The sequence below is a fragment of the Athene cunicularia genome, assembly GCF_003259725.1.
Source record: "Athene cunicularia isolate RWA chromosome 5 unlocalized genomic scaffold, athCun1 chr5_part1, whole genome shotgun sequence".
NCBI lineage: Eukaryota > Metazoa > Chordata > Aves > Strigiformes > Strigidae > Athene > Athene cunicularia.
In genome coordinates, this window is record NW_020799101.1 from 12,041,627 (window position 1) to 12,067,555 (window position 25,929).

Genomic DNA, 25,929 nt, shown 5'->3' on the forward strand with positions numbered 1-25,929 from the left:
AGAGACAGGTGACAGCCTCACTTTTTTCTCTCCTCTGGAAAAGAAAAAGAGGTTATCAGTTACAGAATAATAATTGGCATGAAATTGGGGCCATATTGAAAGTGACCCTGGCACACCTGGCCAGTTTGGCTTCACTAAAATTTTAATGAGACATTAAATAGAATATATTTTCACCATTTAGAGTTTTTGTATTGTACACAACTAAAGTGAATTGGACCATTTGGGATGATGCCCAGAAATGAAAGAAATAGGCTGACCTAATCAAAGGGTGTTTTTTTTGTTTGGTTGGGTTTTTTGTTTTGGTTTTTATTTTAAATCAAAAATATAAGCTTATTTCATCATGTCAAACTATATCCTGGGATGAGGAACTTCAGCTGGTGCAGGTATGTCACAGAGCCAGTGCACAGCAAGGCTGTGCGGGGAAACCCCAGCAGAAGCTGCGCGATGCTGCTGGGACACTGGAGCTACCCAGGGCGTATTCACACAGGAGCAGACACAGAAAGCACGGCCAGCGCCAGTGAGCGTGGCTGCAGTACTGCCACTTGCTGATGGCTGTCTCCCTGCTGCAGCAGCATCCTGTGCAGACACAGTTTAAGGAGGAACATACTGCTGTGCAGCTTGAGCTGGCATCCATCTCCACAAGAGCAGCCACCTGTACAAGACAGTCCTACTCTCCCAAACCGCCTGGTTCACAAGCTGATTCACAAGGTGTTTAGTTTGTGTAATCACAATTCCAGGAAATAAACTCATAAGCACCCCTTCCAGAACTGCATACACTAAACCCCTTGCATATAACTAAAGAACAGCTACTGAAAACCTGGTCTCAAATGCACTGGGAGCTATTTTAGTGACAATCTGAGGGGTCAGGGATTTTCCCTGCCTAGCCACAAAGAGATATAGTAGTATTCGAGTGAAATACCTCAGGCTGTCTCTTCTCTTAACTCCGTCTCTAAAAGAGCTTCCTTCTGTTCTCACCTAGGTTCAAATTTCAGCCTTTCTGCAAAGGCCAAGCCCCCACAGGCTTTGCTGTGCTCATAGTCTGCTCTTCTATTCCAGCAAGTTCCTGAGACATGAGCTAGATCAAAACCTACCCGCTCAATTCTGCGGTTTTAGACATTGATCACTTAACTGAAGAACATTTTTAAAGTTTTGCCAACACCCAATGGCACAGTACAACCTCAAAATCCAGCACCTCAAACTCACCAGCTTTGCTTCCGTGCCCCGCATGGCTGCACTGACAAATCCTTTGGGGGTGTAGGGATTTGATTATTTTACATAATGGAGGGGAAGAAGGAAAAATCAAACACCAAGCTGATGGCCTGGTCCTTAGCTTGCTGCAGATGTAAACTAAATTACACATTTCCAGTCCAGCTGCCTTCCTCAAAGGTTATAAAGTTACAGCACACGGCAGCCCTTACAGTTTTTTCCCAATCACCAGATGGTCTGAGGTGCTGCTTTTCCCAACAAACAGGCACAGGTACAAGAGAAGTGTATTTCCAAATTGCAGTAATCTCGTTTATGACCACAGAACAAAAATAGGTAGTATTGAAAGATCCTAAACCACATAGTACGAGACAAACACATACTCCTTACAAGAGATTTCCCCCCTCGCCTCATAAATTAATAAGAAAAAATTTTTAAGAGCACGATGGGGAAAAGAAAAACCAAGACAGTCTTTGCAGGGAAGGGAAAAGAACAGAATGGAAAGAGACTCAGGTCAAAGAAAGCCAACCAAACACTGGACAAGTTGGCTGGTAGTATTCTCCCTGGCCATGTCTGTTAAGTAATCATTGTTGATCTAGTGGAGAGATGGGAGAGGTTGAGTGATTGGTGCAGTACAGCTCAACCCTGGAAACACATTTCTTCTCCCTTCCCAAACAAGGCTCGCTCATATGCACTAGAGCCAGCAAACAGCAGCCTGGGAAGTGCTAGAGCAGCAACTCCTTGGAGGAAAAAGGTTTTGCAGAATTTTGCCCAATTACATTAGGAGTCTTCCAAAGCCAGGCGCCCCTCAGGTTTGGTGTGCAAAGACATCAATCGCATTTTAGAGTGGGTTGAGAAGGCACCTGCATCAAGCAGATCGGAGTTCAAGAGTGGGGGTTTTTTCCCTACACACACACACCTGAGGCCACTGCATTCTGAGACCTTGTCAGCTCCAGAACCAGGCAAAGTCACCACGTGGCAGTTCTATACAGATACTTCTAGTAACACACACAAGGCCACTGGCTGACCTACTGTCAAGGGCTTGCATAGGTATCCAGGAGGGTCATCTTGCAGACAGTCACACAAGTAGGAATCAAGCTCATCTGCTGAAGCTCAGTGCTAGTGACCTAAACACCACCACCCTCACTCAAATCCTAATGCACCCAGCACTCCTTGGGACACCTCTGCCAGAGAACTCATCCTAAGCTCCCCTGTGCTACTCTCTTTTTGAGTCACTCAAAAAATCACAGCCCTAACTTCATCTTTTTCCAGGAACAGAGTGTTGCCCAACAGCCTTATACTGTTATCAGTTTTCAGAGTGAAAGGCAGGGGAAGGGTCTGTGTGTGCATATGCACAGACTGAGGGATGCTGCACTAGAGTTCCCCATCAGGTGAATGTTCTCACTCTACTGAGCACCACATGGAGGAAATACAGGCAGATTTCTAGCTCTTTCATTGCTTCCTTTTACTGTCCTGCTTATGAGCTTTCTGGCTCTGCTGACAACAGTGCCAATCAGCTTGTAAACAGTTTCAATTTCATTTTCTCCACCCTCAAGCAGTATCAGAGAAAAAGCTTCTACAGTGATGGGACAGTGACCACTGCACTAGAGGGCAATAAGGAATTGCACAGTGTTGAAAAAGGGAACACCACCTAATGGCTGACAGATGCCTTTTGGCTTTAAGCAAAGCAAGACATACACAGCAGGGAAGAGGGGTGGGGAAAGAAGGTGTGGTACCAGGAAACATTTTTTGGAAAATCCTACGTCTAGTTTCTTACAAGCTAACAGGAATCTCTGAGATAGTCTAAAGAAAATCAGTCTACGTCAATACACAGCCTTTCTGCTTGCAAACCTACCTTTCCTCACGTTCCCTTTTTTGTTTACGAGCATGACGGTCCATCACACTAGTTTTAGTCCTTGTCTTCTTCCAGGAGTAGTAAAATTTCACCAGGCTGGCTATTGATTTGTCAGGAAGCTGTAAATTAAACATGTATCCTTTTATATGTTTATATGTAAAGTATCCCCAGGAGTTCACATACAATTGGTCTGGTTTTGTCAAGGAACATGTGATCTCTCTACCTTGGATTCTCTCAAAACTCAAGCAAGGCACTTCTGCAGCCTTCCCAAAAATGATATATAGGAGAGTGTTTCAGGTTAGTGCCTACTATTTAGGACACTGAAATCATTGAAGGGCATCTCAGCAAGCCCCTACGCACCAGCCAGGTAGCTGGTTCCCTTCAGAATAGAGGAACACAGCAAAAGAAAATCCAAACTGGGGCCTTGAAACTGAGATAACAGTTTTAAAAGCCAACACAGACATGTGTAAGCAACCACAGGAACTGCTGAATTGCAGGCTACAACCCAAGCATATCTTTGATGTTTGGTTAAAAAGGCTTATTCACACCATTCACATGACAAAATCTATTCAGTGGTCTCAACAAAAGATGTTTTCAAAAGGTGAAACATTACTGTATGGTGAATTGAGGATATAGGAAAACACAAGTCTCAGAATTTGTTTTTTTGACCTCTTATACCAACGTCATTGCTCTGTAGCTATGAATGAAAAGTTGGCCTCCAAAAAGCGTAAAACTACATTAAGACTAATTCTCTACTTCTGAGGTACTCTGCACGTTCTTACACAGGACTTCCACAAGATAAAAGTCCAGTCTTTCTTGCTGAATAAAACATTTTTTAAATGTGTCTGATTCAGCTTGGAGGGCAGGATGGGTGGGGAGGAAAACAAAACTGTGAGCAAGAGCCAGATCTTTCTTACTCAGATACTGCAGTTTAAGTCTTCACTTAAGATAAGCCTGGTTCTCAGACTCCAGGTTGGCTTTAGGTCCTAATAATGGATCTGCACCAGAACTACCACCCTGGCCCACAGCTACAGGCATAAATCCATCTGCACTGGCAAAGCACAGGTACTGTGTCGATGCTGTGTTGCCAATAGCCATGCAGCAGGCTGGTATACGAGAATTAAAGAGTTCCACAGAACAAACTCAGGGACAAGGCTGCTCATGACAAACATCCACTTGGCTACAAACACATCCTAAGAGTGCCAAAGATCAGAACCAGCTCCGGTAAATAACATAACTCACTTTTCATTCTCTGGCTTTGATAATTTTTCCCCTCAGTTCCAAGATGCACTGGTGCTAACAGGGCAGCATATACAAACTAACAACAAACGTACTCCCAAGCCATTGATTCCTGTCCCCTGCTAAACACAAAGCTTCATGCCATTTAATTCCTTTCATGCAGGATGGCTTTTCTGGGAGCAACAGAAAAAAAATATCATTACCTAGGGAACAGTGCATGAGTCTGGCATCCCTGTACTGGAATGCACTTCACTCAGGGACAGAATCATGCTTTTGCATATAAACCAAACTGATAATTTCTTGCTTTGGCATTTAACCAAGCAACGGCTTTATGTTATCTTCTTTTTCCCCAGGACACTTCCCTTTTTCTTCCCCTATGTAAGAACGGAGGAATAAAGACGACAGCTTCACCCATCAGGAGAGTCTACAACTCCCCAGACTGTCCACAGTATGCGCAAGCCCATCATCTGACCCCAGAGAGTGGGAGACCCTAGGACTCAGAGAGAACATTTGGAAACAAATGCCAGTAAGGGAACATTCAAGCCTCTTCCTGCCACCCTTCTGAAAAGGGACCTGGCAGTTTTCCTTCATACTTGGGAGGCAAGTTGCCTTTCGCTTTTCAGCAGGATCAGCAACACAGACCTTCACTTTAAAAAGACTGAACAGACTGCAGCACCTTAGGCTCACTTCAAAGGGTCACAACCAATGTAACTGGGTCCTGCTGGAACACTCGAGAGGCACTTTATGGAAGGAGAGCAAAGAACAAAGTCTGGTTTCCACCCAGCTGATGAACCACTTGAAGAAACTCTCAAGATACAATTAATAAAAAAAAATATTTTACATCCCATCCTCTCCCTCTTTAGAAAGAGAATTGCACACACCCCAGCAGTTCCCTTTCAGGCAGAAACCTACCCTCAAAGTTTTCAATCACAGTTAAAAAAAAAAACAACCAAAAAACATCACTAGCAACCAAAAGCAAAGGACTGAATGCTTGCGATGATGTATAAACCTCCACCACAGTCCCACTGACAGTCCCAAATCACATTAAGCACAGACTTCATAGGCAAATAAAATGAATTCCTAAAAAGCAGGCTGTAAGAAAGGAAATCAACTTTGCACAGAGATGATCTTTACTCTGTGTGTGGGTGGACACATGTGTACAGACCATGCCTGAACTCCAGCTGAGACAAACACTACCACAGCACACAGGGGACTGAAAACTGTAATTTCCAACCAAAAAAATGGCATAGTCAAAGTTTATCCTGAACTAATAAAGCACTTCAGGAAAACACTTGCCAGAGACTCTGGAAACAATGTTGTTTCTTTCTATTCATGGTAATATTCTTCCTCTAACATCCCCTTTGGCCTGTTCTCTCCCAAGAACATTAGACAAGAGTTCAGCACAATCATCACTGAAGACGATGGTCCAACTGCCTGCTTGGCTTTTCCATTCCTGTGATACCACTTACCATCTGCTGGATCCTGTGAAAGGTTTTCCCATGGAAACTGAAGGCCTGTTCAAACAAGACCTTGTCTTCCACTGTCCACTCATCTGGGAATGGAGTAAAGTTTGGCAGATCTGCTAAAGACTTCTCAATGTTGTGCTTGTGCCAAAATAGCATTCCAAGGGCCTAGAAATAACAAGGACACCAAGGGCTCAGTTGTAATCACAAGAAACATTACTATATGTATGCAGAAGGAGAGCAACAGTGTTTTTCTCAGCCAACACATTAGACAATTTTAATTCTCAGCTACATCAGACACTTTTCTGTGCACATGAAACCTGGTATCTGGCCCCCACCCTGCTAGGCTGTGAAGACCAAGTTTATCCAAACCACACAGGTAGTAATGTAATAATGAGTAGCAATGGAAAGGGGGGAGAAGAAAACTGAAGAAAACACTCCAACTTTACTGACCATGGTATTCACCAAAGCTAAGCAAAGACTTGGGAAGACTAGCTAAAAATCAGGCTGGACTAAAGGAAGCTTCCTTCCAGTGTTAAACTCCCCCTCATTCCCTGTGTGCAACTAGGAGGACGGTTTCATTGACTGGGGTTTTAGGTTGTTTAGGGGGCTCTTTTTAAGGGGGAGGGGGAAAAAGGGGAAAGAACTGGAAAAAGGAAAGGCAGAGAACATACACAACCTTGAACATTGCAGAGATGTCTCTGGCCTAAAGGAGGAACAAGTCTCACTCATTTTGGGGGCTGCTCATTTGCTCGACACATCTCGTTTCTCTGTTGCAGTCTCTGGCTCTCAGTTGCAAAGACAAAGTGCATGCGCTGCACTTCACCACCTGTAAACCGTCCTCCCCCCACCATCTCTAAGATGCTCACTTGCAGCCATCCCTCTCCCAGGGGTGTGCAGCCTCGTGTGTTATGACACATCACTACATCTGGCATGCCAGCGACCACCACAAGTCATTTTGGGAAGGTCTGATGCTGCAGAGCTAGAAACTAGCCTTTCACAATAGCTGTAAAGTGAAAACAATCCCTAACATGCTGAGTAAAACATCAGAGTAACCTGTGTGTCATATGCAAACTCAGCTCAGGTTTCACACCCACAGTTACCCTCATCTAGTAGTTTCACCCTGGCTTCTCAGAGCTACAAAATCCCTCCAAATTTGGGGTTTCCCCATTATGCTTTGCTATGCAAAAAGCAGTTCCCTTATGGGATCTGGCTTGCCTGAGATTTTGCAGATAGCATGCATATAAATATTAGTTTTATTCAAAATCTTGTCCTAACCCTACTGGCCTCTCAGTGCTGCCCAGACACCCTCTCCTCCCTTTTGCCACGTGCAGAACAAGAAGTAGTCTTGGTTGCAGCACAGTCACTGAAGATGTCATGGGAGCCACACAGCTACTTATCTCCATCCACTGTGGCAAGCATAGGCTCAAAGAAACTATTGTGCAGTCGCAAAGGACCTAGTTTTCTTTCCCCTGACATCCCTTTCAGCTTCAGATATGAGCTGTACCAAATATCTCTGCTGAGAAAGCACAGGAAAAACAAGGAGGGAGACATTTTGGGAGGGCAGGGTAGTATTAAATACCATTAAGGTGCTGGCGCAGGTTGAAGGGACAGCTGCTTACACAAAGCAGAAGGTAAACAAAAAGGTTTCCTTATAGGCTTAACAGGAGCACAATATTCCTTCTCCACCCCATGCTGCCCTTGGAGAGCTCTGTGCTCATACACAGGTGAGTACACTGCTTTTCCAGCCTCCTTTGTCCCAGAGTGTCAGACAGAGGCTGACAGGAGAGCACAGCTCTTGGCCAGACTTGCTGTTAGGTTCCCAGCAGCCTCTGACTACTACCGCTCCACAAAACCACCCACCACAGTTTGACAACACTAGCCAAAGTGGGCATGCCCTGCCGGAGCTTGTTTGCCTGCTGGAGCCTGCCCTTGAGCTGGCGATGCTGCAGGGTCTGCCAGCAGCACAGCCCCAAGCCTCCAGCCACCATCCCACCGCAGCAGCACCAACAATGGGGCACTCAGCCACCATCGAGGGGAGAGCAGAGCCTAAGGCATGAGAGCCATACGTGGTGCAGATGCAGCCAGCTGGATGGAAAAGCTGCTGGGCAGGGGAGAGCCACCCTGACAGACAGCTCACCACTCCCTCCAACAAGCTGGCATGTCTTAATCTGCAAAGGTAGGTTTTGGGCAGGTAGCACAGATGGAAGAACCAGAATCTCTGTGCAGTGTCTGTCAGACAAGCCACCTGTACAGGGGTCCAAAGAGATCGGCTGTCAGGGGGGATGCACATGTGGAAAAGGGCTGCCTTGGCCAGCAAAGCCCAGAGACAGTGACCAAATGCTAAAGTGAGGTCTAACTGGCTTTCAGGGAGCTCGCATCAGCTTGTCCACAGTTACCCAGCCAACAGCAACTCTAATGATACCTGCTGAAGAAAGAGTGTCCCTTGGTGACACAACAAATCATCCTGATTTGAAAGCCTTGACACTTGTCCCTATAATACAAAAGGAGTACATGCCTTCCAGAGCAATATAAGATAGATCTTCTCCAGTTACTTCCTGAAAGTGCTTTGCTTAGCTGTCTAGGAAATCCCAAAAGACCTGGGAAACATGTTTAACTCCAGAGAATTATGAGAGTGCTATAGAAGGAATGAAAACAATTTTAGGAAAGACTTTTTTACAAGTTAGTCAGACACTTTACATCCTGGTATGGTGAGTCCCACTTCTACTTCTGTACACAGAGGAGGGGAGAAAAAATGGGAAAAAGACTTTGAGGGATGAATGGGTAGTCTGTATTTCCAGCATTAAAATTAATGCAAATCTGTTAGCCAAATCCTGTGTTTTCCAAAACACAATAATTCAGTGGTTTTTTTATTAAATCACAAGCTTCATTTTGATCAGTCTCCAGATCAGTCTATACTTTCCAAACAACACTTCTCCACTAGAATAATGAAACCCATTTTTATTACCCTGAGACCACCTCTTCTGGCAAATATTACCCACAATATCAATACTAGGATATACCCATCTCAAATGAAGTGAGCTACCACCCTTATTTTCATTTAAGGTCACAGCCTTTGGTGCTTTCATCTTCCTTTTATTGCTGTTCTCTGCTCTTAGAAACTGTAACTATCAAATTTGATCATTCCCAATTTTGCTGGAAATTTTGCTGGTTACCTCACCTTCAACACTCCTGTTCCACAAGAAGTCTTTTTGAGCACAAGTATCAACCACTGAAAGTCTGACTCAAAGATGACAGCAGAGTCATTTAAATAGAAACACTTGCCCACCCAAATCATTGGTTTCTATGGTCATGACCTTTGCCTGAACAATTTCATAAACTTTCAAGTTTTCACAGAATCCCTTTGTAGAACAGTAAGTAATTTGCCAATACAGTAAGTCATGAGATTCCCCACCTTCCCTTTCCTTCCGGGCAAGTATTAGTGCATAAGGAAACTCCACAGAATTCAGAAAAGCTTCCAAAGCACAGGTCTACTCATCTCCCCAGATGAGTGTTGAAATCGATGTTGGTTAATACAGGGAAGATTAGTACACGGTCCTAGACCACGTGGAGTAAAGGACAGGTCCGGTTCTCAGACGAGGATTTCCATACCTAGGCTAAAGGCACTGGCTACCCTCAGGGACAGCTGGTGAAGGCATCCACACCTACTACAACGGCATTCAAGGTGCCAATCTATGAAATGCAAAATGATCTGCAGCACAGTTTTGAGGTAAGTAACTGTGGATATTGATTTGCCTCAGAAAAGCATATAATGGTTCAATAGCTCCTTAATAACTGCCAATACATGAAGCACAGGTGGAGCAGTCAACTGGAAACTGCAACGCAACCAGGCAGCTGTCCAAAGACAAGCCAATCTCTTCAACATTGTTTAGGGGTTTTGAAAGTGTTCAAGCAGTAGTCACTGTAGAAAGCATAATACTCATGGCCAAACTCTGCTAGAAATTACAATGGTTTTGTTTCTTCTTTTGACTCTTGGTGTAAAACTAGGGATGAACTCCATATCCCCAAAAGCACAGATTACCATTAGGAACAGCCAGTTTTGGGACAGGTAGGAGAGGAGAAAACACAGACAATACAAAAGGGAAGAAGCAGTTCTAGGTAGCTACTTTAAGTCATGTTTTAATACCTGCTGAAAAATATTTTAAAAAATAAAGTAAGTATTCAAAGAGTTGTTACCTGCTCCATATTGTATCCATGTTTCTCTTTAGCAATGGCAATATATTCGTCCACTGAAAAACAAAAGAGAAAGCATAAAGAGCATTTCATAACCATCTGATCTCCCCTTCCCCTCTCCAGTCTAAAACCCAGTCCTGCAGCTCTGACTTCAGTCATGGTCATTGCATCCTCCAATGAGAACTCAAATAGCTGCTGTTCCCAACAATTCAGGAAAGGAAGGAAACAAAAGAAAAACAACAGACACCAGACAAACTGCTACATATTTTCCTTAAAAAGACTAAATGATGCATGATATCCAATCCAGCCTAGTACTTCTGAAACATGGCATATAGTATTTCAGAACTTGTTCAACAAAGCTATAGACATGACTGTCTCAGCTCTTTTTTTTTTTTTTTTCCAATCCCCCCAAGCAGTTGTTTTCTTACAAACAAAAATCCCCAGACACAACCATACCTTCCAATACTGCCAGACTCCTCGTGTTGCACAACCACTGCAGACATCTTGGCAAATTTTTCAGCCCTTATGCCTCAGCAATTTTCAGCTTGGACCAAACCCCACCTATACATATTATCAGGCCCCTAGGAGCTTTTAACCTTTACAATGTGAAGATGCCCTAAGGAGCTATATTTTCTATAAAGGGGACTAAAAATGTCTCTTTCAGTATGAGTGACTGAGCTTACATAATATGGAACAGTACCCATCTGAGAGGGCTGGATTGAAGTCACTACCAGTGGTGGTATTCTGAAGTCTGTGCCCTTGTGCTTGGTCATTATTAAATGCACTGTAATGATAACAACACCCTTGAAAAAAAAAATAAAAGCTAAAAGGTGAAACTCCTCCTTCACTTAATGGAGTGGAAGATGCTGGAAGCATTGGTTGTCTGTAGGATCCCAACATGCAAATACCCTGAAAGGCTCAGAACTGGTACACACAGCCAGAATTCTCTTTCTTCTAAAATTTCGGACTTCAAGGCAACTCACTTAACAAGGAACTCAAAAATAATTCCCCATTCCTTTTGTGGAGATATCCAGGGAAGAATGCAAGAAACTGACTCATGGAGATAATGTGCAGCACCTCTGGAAGGAAATCGTTGTGTGTGCATTGAAGCCACATTTCCCACTGTTTGGGCCTCACATTTAACTTAAGCTCTCAAATGTGCTTCTCCCATATTTTCTGCAAGAACTCTTGCATGAAGTCTCTAGTGACTAATGGCATGACATTTCTTAAAGCCTTTTCTTCAAGCGAGGACACTCCTCAATTCTTTCTTCAGCTGAGCAAACTAAGGAACGAACTCAAAAAGTATTGGGAAAACAAAGAGAATTGATCAGAAAATACTCAGCAGGAGAGCACCAGCCTCTTATTTTCAGCCTGTCATCAATATAAAGAAATTAAATCCAGATACTTAAAGCAGACATCTCATCTTACTAGGCCATATGACATGCTATATCAGTGCTGGCCCTTCATTTGGAAAGGAGATGCATTAGTTAATTTTCTCAAAAAGGTGTTGCAAAAAAAGGGCTTTGTTAAATGCCATGGAAAAGTCCAGGAGAATATTAGTACAGCCACATGTTGTTCCAGAAGAGCATGCAGTAAATACAGGCACAGTTCCACATTAGCAAGGACACTCCATGAGGTCCATGGGGGCTCCCAAGGGCTTGATGAACCTGTTTGTTGGACCCACATTCTGGACACATTCAGTAAAAGTTTTATTAGCCCTAGTAGTCACAACCATTCATTTACACCCCTGCAGCACAAACGTATCTACCTATCCAAGTCAACAAATTGTTCCTAAGGAGATCAGTAACAAGTCGCATTCCTCAGGGGTCGGTATCAGGACCAGTGCTCTAACATTTCTGTTGGCAACACAGACAGTGGGATCAAGTGCACCCTCAGCAAGTTTGCCAACACCACCAAGCTGTGTGGTGCAGTCGACACGCTGGAGGGATGTGCCATTCAGAGGGACCTGGACAGGGTGGAGAGGCGGCCTGTGCAAACCTCATGAAGTTCAACAAGGCCAAGTGCAAGGTCCTGCACAGGTGTCAGGGCAATCCCAAGCACAAATACAGGCTGGGCAGAGAATGGACTGAGAGCAGCCCTCAGGAGAAAGACCTGGGGGCACGAGTGGATGGAAAACTTACTATGAGCTAGCAACGCGCACTCACAGCCAAAAAAGCCAACTGTATCCTGGGCTACATCAAGAGAAGTATGGCCAGCAGGTCGAGGGAGATGATTTTCCCCCTCTACTCCACCCTCATGAGACCCCATCTGGAGTACTGTGTCCAGCTCTGGGGCCCCCAACACAAGGACATGGACTTGTCGGAATGAGTCCAGAGGAGGCCAGGAAGATGATCGGGGGCTGAAGCACCTCCCTTACCTATGAGGACAGGCCGAGAGAATTGGGGTTGCTCAGCTGGGAGAAGAGAAGGCTCTGGGGAGACCCTGTAGTGGCCTTCCAGTACCTAAAGGGGGCTACAGGGAAGATGGGGAGGGACTCTATCAGCGAGTGTAGTGATAGGATGAGGAGTAACTGTTTTAAACTGAATGAGGTTAGATTTGGATTAGATATAAAGGGAAAAATTCTTTACTGTGAGGGTGGTGAGGCACTGGAATAGGTTGCCCAGAAAAGTTGTGGATGCTCCCTCCCTGGCAGTGTTCCAAGCCAGGTTGGATGGGGCTTTTAGCAACCTGGGCTAACTAGATGACCCCTTCCAACCCAAATCATTCTATGACCATGCTGAACATGGATGAAAACCATCCCTTCTTGCATGCAACTTTTTTTTTTTTTTTTTTTTACAAAAGGCAAACATAATAATATAGTTGCACAGACAGTGGAGGTAATGGCACAGTGACAGAAACTTAGGCTGAAATCGCTGCATTGCCTAATAGAACATCCTGAGAGTTACCAAAGGGTAGGAACCTCAGAAATCAGCTTTGCCAAGGAAAACAAAACAAAACAAAAAAATCAACTTGCAGAACCACACCTCAAGGGGACAAGGGGAGAACATGATCAAGGAGGACCACATGGGGGAAATGGGGACAGAGAAGGGAACTGCCTTCTCCCTACACACCATCCCTTCCCTCCACACACTAAACAGGGCAGGGAGCATCAGTAGGATGCAGGCAGAAGAGAGACTTCACATGCTTCCAGAGTTTATAACTACACCAAAAACTGCCAGGAAACCCCAAGTGCAACATTTTCCTGTACTTCAGCTAAATGCTCACAGCTTCCTTAGGACAGGTATTGTACATGCAGTGTTATATATTTTATCAAAGGGGAGGTAAAGAAAGGGGGAGGGAAAGGAGTTGAATTCTCTGAAGTCCAAAGATGAATTAAGCTCTTGAATGCTAAGTACTCCTGCATTAACTAGCTTGCTTTCACTGTGGAAAGATCTATAGTTCCTGATTTGACTTCAGCATCTTATCCTTTAATATATACAGAGAAGAGATGAGGTCGTTCTCCTTCCCAGCAAATTACCTTTCTTATGCCAGATGCTATAAGCAAGGAAAACATACTTACTCCCCCTTGCTTCCCACCCCCCTCAAAAAAATCATTAAGGCATTTTCTCTCCTGAGCAAGAACATTAGCAAGGTCCCCACATATCAATATCAACAGGATTTCTCTTGAATCAAGTCAATACACCACAGAGCCAAACAGTAGACTGTGAGTGATCAGACACCATGAAAGGAGGCTGGATGCTTTTCTTGTCAGTGGGGTCTGCAACACCTCAATGTTACATGTCATTGTTACAGTGGAGGAAAAGAAAAACAAGAGAAAGGCAATAAGGCTTTTTTCCAACCATAAGCACATAGCAATGCTCCTTCTACACACTAAACAAGTGTTTGTGGATGAAGGAAGAACAACAAGTAGTACACCATCATACTCTACTCCTGGCTTGTTCCCTGCCTACCTACTAACAATCTAGCCCATTTTGCTTGTAATTTCTTGGTTAATTGTGGGCTCACTCGCTTTGATGCTTGCACCATCTGAGAGGTATGACAGTCCCTTGGGCAATCCTTCTGATTGCTCTTTCTTTTGCATCCCCCTCCATATGAATTGAGCAAGAAAGAGCATGGCACCAGCTGAGTCACAGGATCCCTTTAGTCTCCCATACCAGTAGAGCCTGGAATTGCTACAGGCTTAATGCTTCACATGCCACACCAGATAAATAAGTGCTCTCTTCCATCTCTGCCTTCCCCACACACCTCTAGCAAGCCCAGGGCAGTGGGCACGTGAAATTCTGCTCCACTGCATTTCGGTGACGTTCAGTCACGCTCAGCATGTAACCCAGCAGTCTGTTTAGACATCAGAGTTCGGAGCCAGAGAAGCCTGGGGCAGAGCCCTGCTTACACCAGAAGAAATAGTTTGCAAGCACAGCTTTTAGCCACTTTGCAGAAGAGAATAAACAAATGCAAAGCAATCCCATCCCATTTCCCCCAGCATCAACGATATCACCATGTACTCTTTGTACCAGCATAACTTTTTCTTGAACAGACAAGAGCATCCTCCCCTCCCATCCAACTCATTTCTACATGCCAGAAAGACATTTCAGCACAGACCAGGCCAAAAAGACAATGATACTTGCATAGACACAGTTGTGTGACATGGGAGATGCACTGCTCCTGTGAAGGCTCTTGTTGCTACTAGAAACCAGATGGGGGGAGGGAAAGGAAAGAGAATCATAACCTGGTATTTCTTTACTTATTTGGCTATATTTCTTCTCCTGCATGCATTTTTAGCTGTGTGGAGGTGAGCAGGGCCCCCTCCGTCTGTCCCACACCCAAAATGGGGTCAGCACAGGCCCAAAGTGTATTCCCTCCCTACAGGAAGTCATGCTCAAGAAGGCAGAAGCAGCACAAAGGAGGGGACACAAAGGGAACAGAGCCCCACATACACATTGTCACCAAAGAGCACAGAGTGTTCAGATGCTAAAAACCACCTCTCCCTCATACAAGAAGCGATGTCTACAATGAAATGACCAAAGGACCCTGTGTGCAGCACTAACAGTCAAAGAGATAAGGGAAATGGAAAGGAGTGGGAAAGGAAACAGAGAAAGATGCTTCCCCTCTGCCATCTAGAGAGAAGAGTTTGACCAAAATGGTGCCATCAACTGCCTGAATTTTGTGGTCTTACCTCCAGCCCTCTCTCATACACCCTCTTCTTCTGCTTAACTATCTTCCAGAAAGAATTCCTCAATATAGACAAAAGAAAGGGAACCCTCTTGGCTGACAGGGAAAGAGAGACAAGAGAAAACAACTGCATTGCTGATTTTCAGCCCTGCATCCTAGAACAGTGAATAGATGTAAAACAGGAGCATTAATTTCAGAAGGGTAGGAAAACTCTGAAAAGAAAAATGCCTGTAAGCAATGACTCCCCTCATCATTATTTGATCAGATTAAATGATCTCTTCAAGTGAGTCTTTCAGTAGAATTTCCCCCCCCTACCCAAATTGCTTCTTAGTGACCCCACAGGCATTGCATTATGTTCAGTGGACTCAGTGACCCCAAGGAGGGTTTGCAGCAGAAGTGAGTGTGCTAAAGCCTATAGCAAGCAACAAGAATGCAGAGGTAGAGCTGTTGCTGCAACCTCAGTTCACCCCTATTACTGGGGTACTGCAGGAGCTCTGAACACTTTGCATATTACGTGATGCAATACCCTGAGAGAATGGGGTGAAACGAGGACAAAAGCAGCAGCCTTCACAGCCTCAGTAATGTGCTTCACAGGGTTTGATCAATGCTGGAACCTGCGAAGAATTCTGGATGTTGCTGTACATCTCCCCCTCCCCTCCATCTCCCTTGATAACATAAGTCAAGACCCAGAACAACTCAATGTTGTATAAAGAAAGTAAGGAGCATGGATTAGACACATACATGTGAAATTCTTCCAAATTTCAAAACACAATTACGATGGTACACAAACAACTAAGCACAGTTTTTGCCTTGGCTATAAAAATGAGCAGCTGCATTGCTGTCCCCGTCACCCTTGCAGCATCAGTGGAACAATCCTGCCACCTCGTGGTCCCAGCACAAGGAGAGGAAACTGCAAAAAGCAGTTTGGACAAATATCTCACTAAAGCAAGCTGCAACAGGAGGCAGGGGGGAGCAGAGATCAAAGCAATGCGGCTTGACCACTTTTTCTGGGCACAATCACTTAAAAGAAAATAAGACCCGCTTCTTTAAAAGGGTCTTCTGCCTTGAAAAAGCTATTTCCTCTTCATGGCAAGACATGATGTATGTCACAGGCAAGAGTGGAGCAGAGAACCAGAGCACAGCCATGTGTTGTGCCTGGTCCTGAACTGATCTGGGCAGGCATAGAGCCTCATTTAACACTGCTTCTAGGAACAGAGTGCACTAGTTACAAACACAAAGGTTACTTTAAAAATCACTTCATGCCACTGAAGACACAACAGGATTTAGGCCTTAACTCCACCGCATCTTCAGCGGGTGAGGGGTAAGTCTGGATGCAACTGCAAGGCAAAGGAAAATCAACCTTATCCCGGGGAAGTTTACTTGAACAGAGGCAAGAGAAAATACCCTGCAGTGGGGCAGGGTACCTTGAGTCACAGGACTCTCTGTATCCTCAACCTCCCGCCCACTTACCTCCCTGTAACTCTGATTTTATTTGTATTACATCTCTTGCCCCCATATCAAGGCCCATAGGGTTCCATTGCATTAGAAGTCTCCTTTGACAGCAGGGCCAGGTTAAGCACCCCTAGCCTCCAGTCACCTCTTTCCACCCAAGAGCATAAATATTTGCCTGGGCCCCAAGGGAACCAGACTGGGAAACTTCCACCTGAAAAACAACCCACCCTCTCCTGCTGCATTTAGCTCCCTCACCCAAGCAACAGTGAAGCTGTACAAGCACTGAGTGGTGGCTAGAAGTATAGAGATGCTCTCACCTACCAGGAGGAGCAGTCCCTGACCCTATTGCCAGCCCTAGCTACATAGGCTATCGCCTTCTCTTGCACTAGCTCTGGAGCCACTCACGGCACTGAACAGCTGACCACCACCAAAGGAGCATGTTATTCATAAACCAAACAGTTTTACACTTTTTATATGATTGTATACCATACAGAAATTGCTTTGGTGGGAGGTTACACAAGCCTGAGAAGAGACAAGCCCTCTTAGTTCCAGCGACAGATGAGACTAACTCAGCCAAAAGCGCAACTCATTCCTTGCCCCAGCACAGCACAGTGGCAGGGATGAGCAGGCAGGCAGGGACAGGCATGGCTACGTAAACTAGCACTGGTGAGGAAAGAGTTGCTCACAGAACCACACCTGGAGCCTGGAAACGGCAGCCTCAGAGAGCATAAAACAAGGAATAAAATGGAGTGCCCCACTGCTGAGACATTTGTCCCTTTAAAAGCTCTGACATACCAAAAGCTTTCTTTCTCACACAATGGCAACCAGTCACCACCCAAGCAGTGCATACTAATAAGTTAGAAAAGAAATACCATATTTCCCCCCCATTTTTTTTTTTATGCTGCTCTTTGCATGGCCTGCATCTAAGGGCAAGTCCAAAGTTGAAGTTCCAGTGATTCTTAAAGACCTGACTCATCTGCCTTTAGATTTTACTATACCAGCAAGAAGGCTGTACTGCAGACACAGGTGTACTGACAAATCCAGCATAGTTTTTGTAGCTTGACAAAGCTATTTTAAACTGTTTACCAGAAAAGGCCTTTTGCTAGTAGACATGTTACTTCTAAAGCTTTTACCAACATATGCTTATTCCTAAAGTTGAACCCTCAGCTGACACTATCACATGAATAAAAGTCTCAACACACTGTGCATATGTGGGCCGTGTATTAATGAGGACCACCACAATGAAAGCCAGCTGGCTGATGCTCTCTTGCTCTCTGATGCTGCTGCTGTTCTCCCTCAGAAAGGTCATGTGGATGCCCCCTGTAAGGACATCCACGGAGAACCCTCTGGGAAGAAAGACTGCTTCTTATATGTCCATCACATTTAACCTTCAGGCAGAAATCTACTCCACCATAGCACTGAACACCGCTTTACTGGAGGAATGGCACAGGCTTCAGGATCTACAGGCCCTGGGTACTACAACCCCAGAAGTCTCTGTACATACCACAGAAGAGAAGAGGACAAGGGAGATCTGACAGGGCAGTAGTAAAGAGGAAAAACTACCTATGGGACCTAGCACAGCATAGGCAGAGCCACATTAGATCACCCTGGGACCTAAACTGTGACCATACAGAATGTGAGCATGGCTATCATTCAGTAGTGCAAACCTGGTCCTAAATCAGACCTAGGCACTGGACTGTATTAAATGCAACTAGCCAGAGCACTTGATACTGGGTTTGGAGCCCATGTAAGAACATAAAACCAGTGCACATTAGCTTCTGGCAGAGAGGGAATAGTCTTTCCCACATATGACCCTCCAAGACACAGACAGGAAGGTACAGACAGGATAAACGCACAGAACACGCATCCTAACAAAGCGAGTTTATAGCAGAACAGCTCTCTGCATTATTCAGCACAGTGTTCTCAATTCAGTCTGAGAAGCCCTAAAGCCAGATTTATTCGGCTGTCAAATCATGGCTTGAGTTAACTCTACCGAGAGGTTATAGCCTCAGATTATATACTTCAACTACAGGCAGCAACATGCCCAAGCAATGCAAGTCGCAACATTATCAATACAGTTGTGACAAGGGGTAGAATATTTTAAAAATTATTTGATCAGATGGTTCAATGCAGGAGACAGTAACTTGGATTGGAAGAAACCTCCCTCACACAGATTTTCTTATGGAAATTTTTTTTTTTTTTGCACTCCTTGAAAATGCCTGATCTAGTATATCCTTTTCAAAAGCCGGATTTACCACTTCAGAAAAATAAGTTTGATACACACGGATGACAGTCAGTATGGGAGACCACAGATGCAGACTAGTAGCAATCTGATACAAGGCCTTGGTACTCTACATAGGAATGTTCTCAGCTCTTCAACCATGTCACACTACATATGCTGAAATTCTTGGTCTGCAAACCAGTCAGCACAGACTACCATAAACCTTGGTCAAACAACCTGCTTTCAACCAGCTTCAGAAGCTATCAAGGAATATCCAGACTCAAAGCCCTCTGAAGAGGGTAAAACCTTTCACAAGGTCCACTTTCCACCCTCCAGAAGATTTTGAAAACTCCTGTTTAAACCAGAACTGTTATATTCCCCATTGTGGTGGTAATGCAAACTAATAAATGTACTGTATCAGAGCCAGGCTTCCTAAACAGCATGGGTAACCACTTCCCCACAACACGGGGTCTTTGTGCAGTGTGAGGGTACACACACATGAGTATGCTGGAGCAGAAGAGCCATCAGGTTAAATTACAGCTCATTATTATTGTTACTGATAATAAAGCCTGTGACAAGAGAGTAGACGCCATGCTGACCCCCTTTATAATGGGTACAAAAGCAAAAGAAACAACCAATTTGTCCCCTAGCTACCTCCTTGAAGGATGTCACTTGGGCAGAAAGGAAGCATCAGGCAAGCCAGCAGGCAGTGAAAGGAAGGAGACAAGTCAGTCACACAGAGGAGCTGCCCACAGCAGATGTGCAAGAGCCAGGAGCTGCTCACTGAGGGAAGAGAACCTCCAGCTGTAATTACCCACATCCAGCTCCTCAGCAGGTGGAACAGAACCCCACGAACCTGAATGGTGAGTGGTCAGGTCACAAAAGCACCACATACTATATTTCAGTTATTTTTCTGCAGCCAACCCTCTCACTTCCAAACCCAGCTATATGAGTAACATAATAGCCTCAGCAACCCAGTCGGCCTCTGCATTCATGAAGAAGTTGCATGAAACTTGCTTCCAGCAAAATTAGATGAAGAAGGATAGAGACTATGTGAAGGCAGCTTGATGTTGGAGGAACTAATCCTTTAGTTGTATTTTCTGAAGCATTATACTGGAGAGTTTTTATTCCCTGTACATCTACAGTTAAAAACCCTACTTTCAGATGTTTGGGGCTGGCCCCTTCTAAGAAAGCAAGAGCCTTCCCACAACATCATTCACTGCACTACTGCACCTGGGTGCTAAGAATGAAAAAAACCCTAGGTCTCAAATTTCCTTTGAAAGACTCCGTTTTCCTCACTTTCACATCAGCAGGATGTGAGCAAGTTAACGGGAAGCACAACAACGAAGACAAACACTTCCAACGCACAGAGGGCTGCACAACCTAGAGAACAGCTTATCTTGAGAGCTGTCATGGCTCTGCCCCCCTGCTGTCTGCCTCATCCCGCTCCCAAAAGTTCCTATTCCTGCTTCCTGCAGGAAGTTTGGCTTCTTGATAAGCAGCTGCTTAATAACTTAATGCAGGCCATGAACTAAAGCAACAAACAAGCGCCTGTTACAGGTTAAGGTGCAGTAGTTCAGGATGAGAACCAGGGCAAAAAAAATGAGGTTTATATGAAGAACCTTTTCTCTACTGAAGATCAGGAGCTAATTATGGACAAACTCGTACAGATTGCCCTACTGTACTCAGGCCAGCCTTTGGGAGACACTAGCCACATTCATTCTTGCACTTGTTTACTTCCTACAGGTCTGAAACCAAAAAAGTGCAAAGGAATTATTTTGATCCCTCCAAGAAGTCCATGCAAAAAAGATAGCAAGCTTACACAGCCAGATCTTCAACAACATAATATTTATAGTAGCTTCTAAATCAAAGTATTAGCATTATGTTGACAGATATTAAGGTATTTGAAAATACATAAAATATAAGTCAGTTTAGGAAAAAAAAAAAACACACACAACTTTCAGGTTCACACAGCACTTGATGAAACTTGGATTACATACAGGCCTTCAGCCTTCAAGACTGATCCTAAGAGACTGAGCAGAAAAGCCTATGATAAACCAATGTCACTAACTAGATCTTGGAGTATCATTGGTAGGTGGTCACAGCTTTTAGCCAGAATTTACAAGCTCAATCCTTACTGAGAAGTTATGATGTATGGCTACTACCCTACCATTATATGCATCTGCATGAGAAGCAGATGATCAGGAAAATAACTTAACACGAAGAGCAAAAATAAGAGTACAGGAAAAATAACTAGTGGGAGTGGTTCCTAATTAGAGAAAATAATGCCACAGCAAACTATGGTGAGGGAAGTTCTGGCGCATGTCCCTGAGAAAGCCTATCTGCTCTGCCTCCTGCATGAACACCTCTGTAAAGGTCACACTCAGCAGCATATGAACTCATTACAGCAAGCTGTTATGGCCATGACCTCCTCAAGCATTCCCCAGTGAAGGACATCCCACAAGAACTCCTCCCTGCCTGCACAGAGCTCTTATCACATCCCTATAAACATGCACTTGCTGGTGCATTTGCTGACTAACCTTCTTCTAAGGAAAAAAAAATAAATTAAAAAATAGTTACCCTCCAGTTCCCTGATCCTTCTTTTAGCCTCACAGCTACAGTAAGGGACAAGAGGTCAGGAAAAAAGACCTAGTTCTCTGAAATGCTCCAAGCCTGCCCTTCCCACCAAGACCAGCAAGACTGGAGTGCACTCAGCCCGTCCCAGGGCTGGGTCCAAGCAGCACAAAGTAGCTGCAGCTTGCTAGTTCTCGTCATACTGGTCCTACAACTCACACAGCGCCTATCAGGCTGGTTAAGACTGCTCCCAAATGTATTTCAGATGAAGGCTCCCTGCCAGTGTAACTCTCAACACAGCTATCATCACTCCATTACATCCACATCATCTTGTCTCTAAACTTTTCTTCGGGAAAAAGCTTCTTCCTAGCGCCAGCACTAGTAGTTCAATCTGCACAGGAGTGTCAGCAGGCATTTTCAAACTGGGTCATCTCAACAGGTTCGGAGAAGGCCTGTTTCACACTGCAGTAAAAAGGAGGAACAAACAGGTGGCAGGAGAGAACAAGGCACATGAAGAAACTGGTGACTGCTCCCCCACTCCCAGCACAGCAGCAAAAATTCCTCCAGGATAACACAGCTACCTTAGATAAGACGTCCTCTTCCTGGATACCCTCCAACACATTCTTTCCTTTAGGTTTTTTGTTTGTGGGGTTTTTTTTAAAAACAAAACAAAAAAACCCAAAACAAAACCAAACCAAACAACCTAATCCACAATCCACTGCACCTTCAGTGAAATCCATCCCAAACACACACCCTAGTTCTTTCAAACCAAACTGCCTTCCTGGCTCCAATATAAACCACTGCTGTGCAAGGGTTAAAATCTCATCTTAATTTAAATATGCATTCAGGATCCAGAAATATCAACCTGCAGCAACAATGATGAAAGGGCTGCTATGAGATTTCCACACAGCATTGCAACAGCAGCTAGCACAGCAGATGACAAACAAAAGTTTGAGGCAACTCAGCCATTTCTGGGATACACCCATAGCCTTTGAAGCCTGGTATCTTCTTTTTGCTGTTCACAATACTGCTACTATAAGCATCAGAAGGTGCCTCAGCTAAAATGACAACCTGCATCCCTTCATCTTTTGAGCATTTTTTGAAGTGCATCAACTGCAGTTGTTGGGAGAAGTGGTCATGACTATATTATTTCTACAGCTAAACTTAGGCAGAATCTCAAATTAAACACCAGTTCTCTCATTTTTGAATTCACAGAGTTGTATTCTTCAGCTACTGTATATGCATCCGGGCTTCACAGCTGCCAGGTTCACTGCATAATATGAACTTTGGATTAGGGATAAACATAAACCCAATTCTGCTTTTCCATTAATCCTTTTTTGTTGTCACTGGGACAGACAACAAACTGGCATTTCTAGGGAAGGAGTGCATACAAACAGCAAGATCATAAGCTGGTTGGGGTTTTTTTGCTATCTTCACTTCAGTGACAAAGAGGTAAGGAAGAACCTAGCTTCAGGCAACAATTATAAACCCTGAGGTCCACCCCTTAGAGATGTGGAAGTTTTTGCTCTACCTGACAGCTATTTTAAAGCCAACACTTTTCCTACTACCAAAAAACCCACTTCAACAAAATAAGCCTCAGACACAAACAGGCAGAAAAACCCCAAACAAGAAAAGCACAATACATACATACACACGCCTTTCAAGACCTCCCACAGCACTTAGCCAGCCACAAAAAAAAAAAAAAAAAAAAAAAAAAAAAAAAAAAAAAAAAAGCGCTCAGCTAAGAGTTCAATAATACTTTTTTCTCTCTGGCGGCAAAGCCTAAGCAGCTCCCACTCTCCCATTCCTGACCAAGGTGGCTGCACTCTCACTGAGCACCAATGCAACCTTTCATGGGGCTGTGTTATAAACCACGTCACAGAAACGATAGGGGTTGGAGAGGAGAGGGGATCAAAAATAAAACCACAATTCCAACTGTTTCAAGGATCCTGTTTATAGCATGATGGAGAAGAGGGACTTAAAAAGCAGCTTTGCTGATGCTGAATACAAACCAGATTACATCCTCTCCCTCACTGCGGCTGCCTCTCGCATACCTCTGAGGCATTAATCCCATCCATTTTAAATGCATCCTGTTAAATAGGGGTTTCGTGTTCTACAAGGGAGATTTTAGGATAACACTTTCCCCAGTCTACTCTCATTTGGAGTTTTCCACTCACATTTATTTATTGCTAGGGAACCCTAACGCCCCAAGGAATATGAGGACTGATGACGATAGTTGGAGTTGTACATCCACAGAATTCACAGGCCAAAATAAGCAAGCTGAGAGGGAAATAATATGTCCAAGCAGAAGCTCTTCTCAAAACAGCTATGGCTCAGCTATATACTGAAAACAGAGACTTGCCACACAAAGCATGATGAGGCACACTTAGCAACTCCAGAAGACAAAAATTTTCCTGTCCTCTACTCTGGCAGTCATTTTAAGTTAGAAAATTCATACAAAGGTCATTTTCAAGCTTGTTTAACATCCCCTTTAAAAGAGAAACTGAAGAATATTCATAGCCTGTTCTATGAAAAGATTCCCCCTTGAACTACAGCTGGGAGACAGACTCTGGCCACTTAAACCTACAAACTGCCCTCAAAAATTTTGGTATTCACCTCACCTTCACCACAGAGGACAGCTACCAAAACTCACTCTCACCTAAAGAAGGCTGTTGACACACTAATGACCAGGACACACTTACAGACTTGGTTGGGACATAGGCTTTTGACATCCTGAATGCCAACTCATAGCTTCTTAGGGTGGAACACTGCTGCTCCACTCTCCCAAACCGTTACACAGCCTGTGGCACAGTTAGCTAAACCTTGCCCATCCAGACACCACAGGGTTAATATCCTTAGTAACCATAGCAACCAGCACTTCTTCCTCCATCAGAGCATCAGCTGGCACAATACTGCCTTTCCAGCATCAGGTTTTGCAGCACACTTAGAGACCCCTCCCTTTCCCTTTCCCCCCAGCCACAGGGTTTGACCAAGCATATCAAAAGGATGTTGGAGCATTTGCTGCTTCACCTAATTGTGGCCTTCCTCTGTCCCCACGTCCCTAGTCACTTCTATCTCCCCACAGAGGGAAGGAGGCTGTCTAAATTCTCTCCAAGTGCACCAAGGCTGGCATAAAGTAAAGCACAGAGCCAGCTGTACCCTTGCAGGAAGAGATGCCATGGGATAACAGAGGAAGAGACTGTTGCGTGTCCAAAGTTGGCATGCTGATCAATCATCAGGTCAAACCAAAGCAGCACTGCAAGACCAGGGGACCCAGCTACCATCCACAACCTGCTGTCCCAGGGGTATGAGGGACAGCACCTGCCCCTTCAATGACACCCCATAAACTGCAAATCCACTGGAGACACCCACCAAGACATCAGTGATAAAGCAAAATTCCCATCTAGCAGACATATTCTGTCAGAAAGAGAACAGAAAAATTACTTTCGAAACAGAGCTTATCGCTAGCAAAATAATACATCTTTCTCCTTTTGTAGTTCACCTTTGAACTGCAGACGCATAAAAGCAATCATCACATCCTATCCTCTTGCCTGGTTTCCATCCCTTGCTCCTGGGCAGCTGCAGCATGCCAGCACTTGCTCATTTCTAAACCAACCCAATGTCATCTTTATGGTTCCACCCATTGGCGTACTTGGCAGAGAGAGACACTGCTGTTTTATTAATAGCTTCATGCTGGCCCAGCTCAATCCTGTGCAGCACAGGATTGTAACAGCATCGTTACAATGCATTTTTCACTCTTTCCCCTGCTCCTTCTCCACGTGCCACTCAAAGAGAGCAGATGCCTGTCTTCCACCTAGCTGTTCCTGCTCATCTATGTCCTCTTACTCAAGACCTCTCTATTCCTTCTCCCTCACCATCCCCTTCCCCACCCTCTGTGACAGAGTCCCAGCACAGCCAGAACAGTTGCCCTCCATGGCACCAAGTCCTCAGAGAGCCTCTCAGGAGTCTCATTTTGAGATCAAGCTCTTTGTAAGACGTGTGACACCAGCCACAGCACAGAGGGTATTTGGAGCAGAGCTGGAAGGGGAGCATCGTTATTTTAAGTCCAAATGTTCAGTTACTGCACAATGACAATTCTTTCTTTCTTCTCCAAAAGAGTCAGGACAAACTTCTAGCTTTGGGCTAACTTTGTGAACTACTCACTAACGGTAGCAACTACTATATGCAAGTGACCCCTCAAAGGCAGAAGTCTGGCAGTAGATATGGAACATGCTGGCAACATTCAACTTTGATATGAATATGGGCAAGGCAGTAAGTTGCTTGTACCCAGGACTGATGGTTAATGTGACACAGGATAAAAAAAAGCGATCAATGTGCCAACACATACTTTTGTTTGTTTTAATCTTCTCTACCATATCCATCATTTCATCGTGTCCAGGCAAGAGGTTTCTCCAACATGACTAAAACACTGCTCCAGCATATAGGGTGCATGGGACCCAAACCAGCTTTAACTAATTGTACGAGCCTGGAGCATCAGGTATGCAGATATCCACCAGGTACCGGCTGACACACTGGTCTTTCCAGGATTAACTTCAGCAGTTTACAGAGGACCCTCCCACAACCTCCACCAGTTTGGC

The 25,929-nt window shown here is 44.5% G+C and overlaps 1 protein-coding gene across 1 annotated transcript in view; it reads right to left on the bottom strand.

Annotated features, from left to right (window-relative positions):
• The window catches only part of RCOR1 (REST corepressor 1), a 42,764-nt gene that overhangs the window by 13,175 nt on the left and 3,660 nt on the right, over positions 1-25,929 (bottom strand). Inside the window, exons 2-4 of the mRNA XM_026849752.1 lie at positions 9,958-10,010; positions 5,767-5,928; positions 3,059-3,177 (exon numbers count right to left, since the gene is read on the bottom strand). Coding sequence (XP_026705553.1) covers positions 3,059-3,177; positions 5,767-5,928; positions 9,958-10,010 — 334 coding nt within the window. The remainder of the gene's footprint in view (positions 1-3,058; positions 3,178-5,766; positions 5,929-9,957; positions 10,011-25,929) is intronic.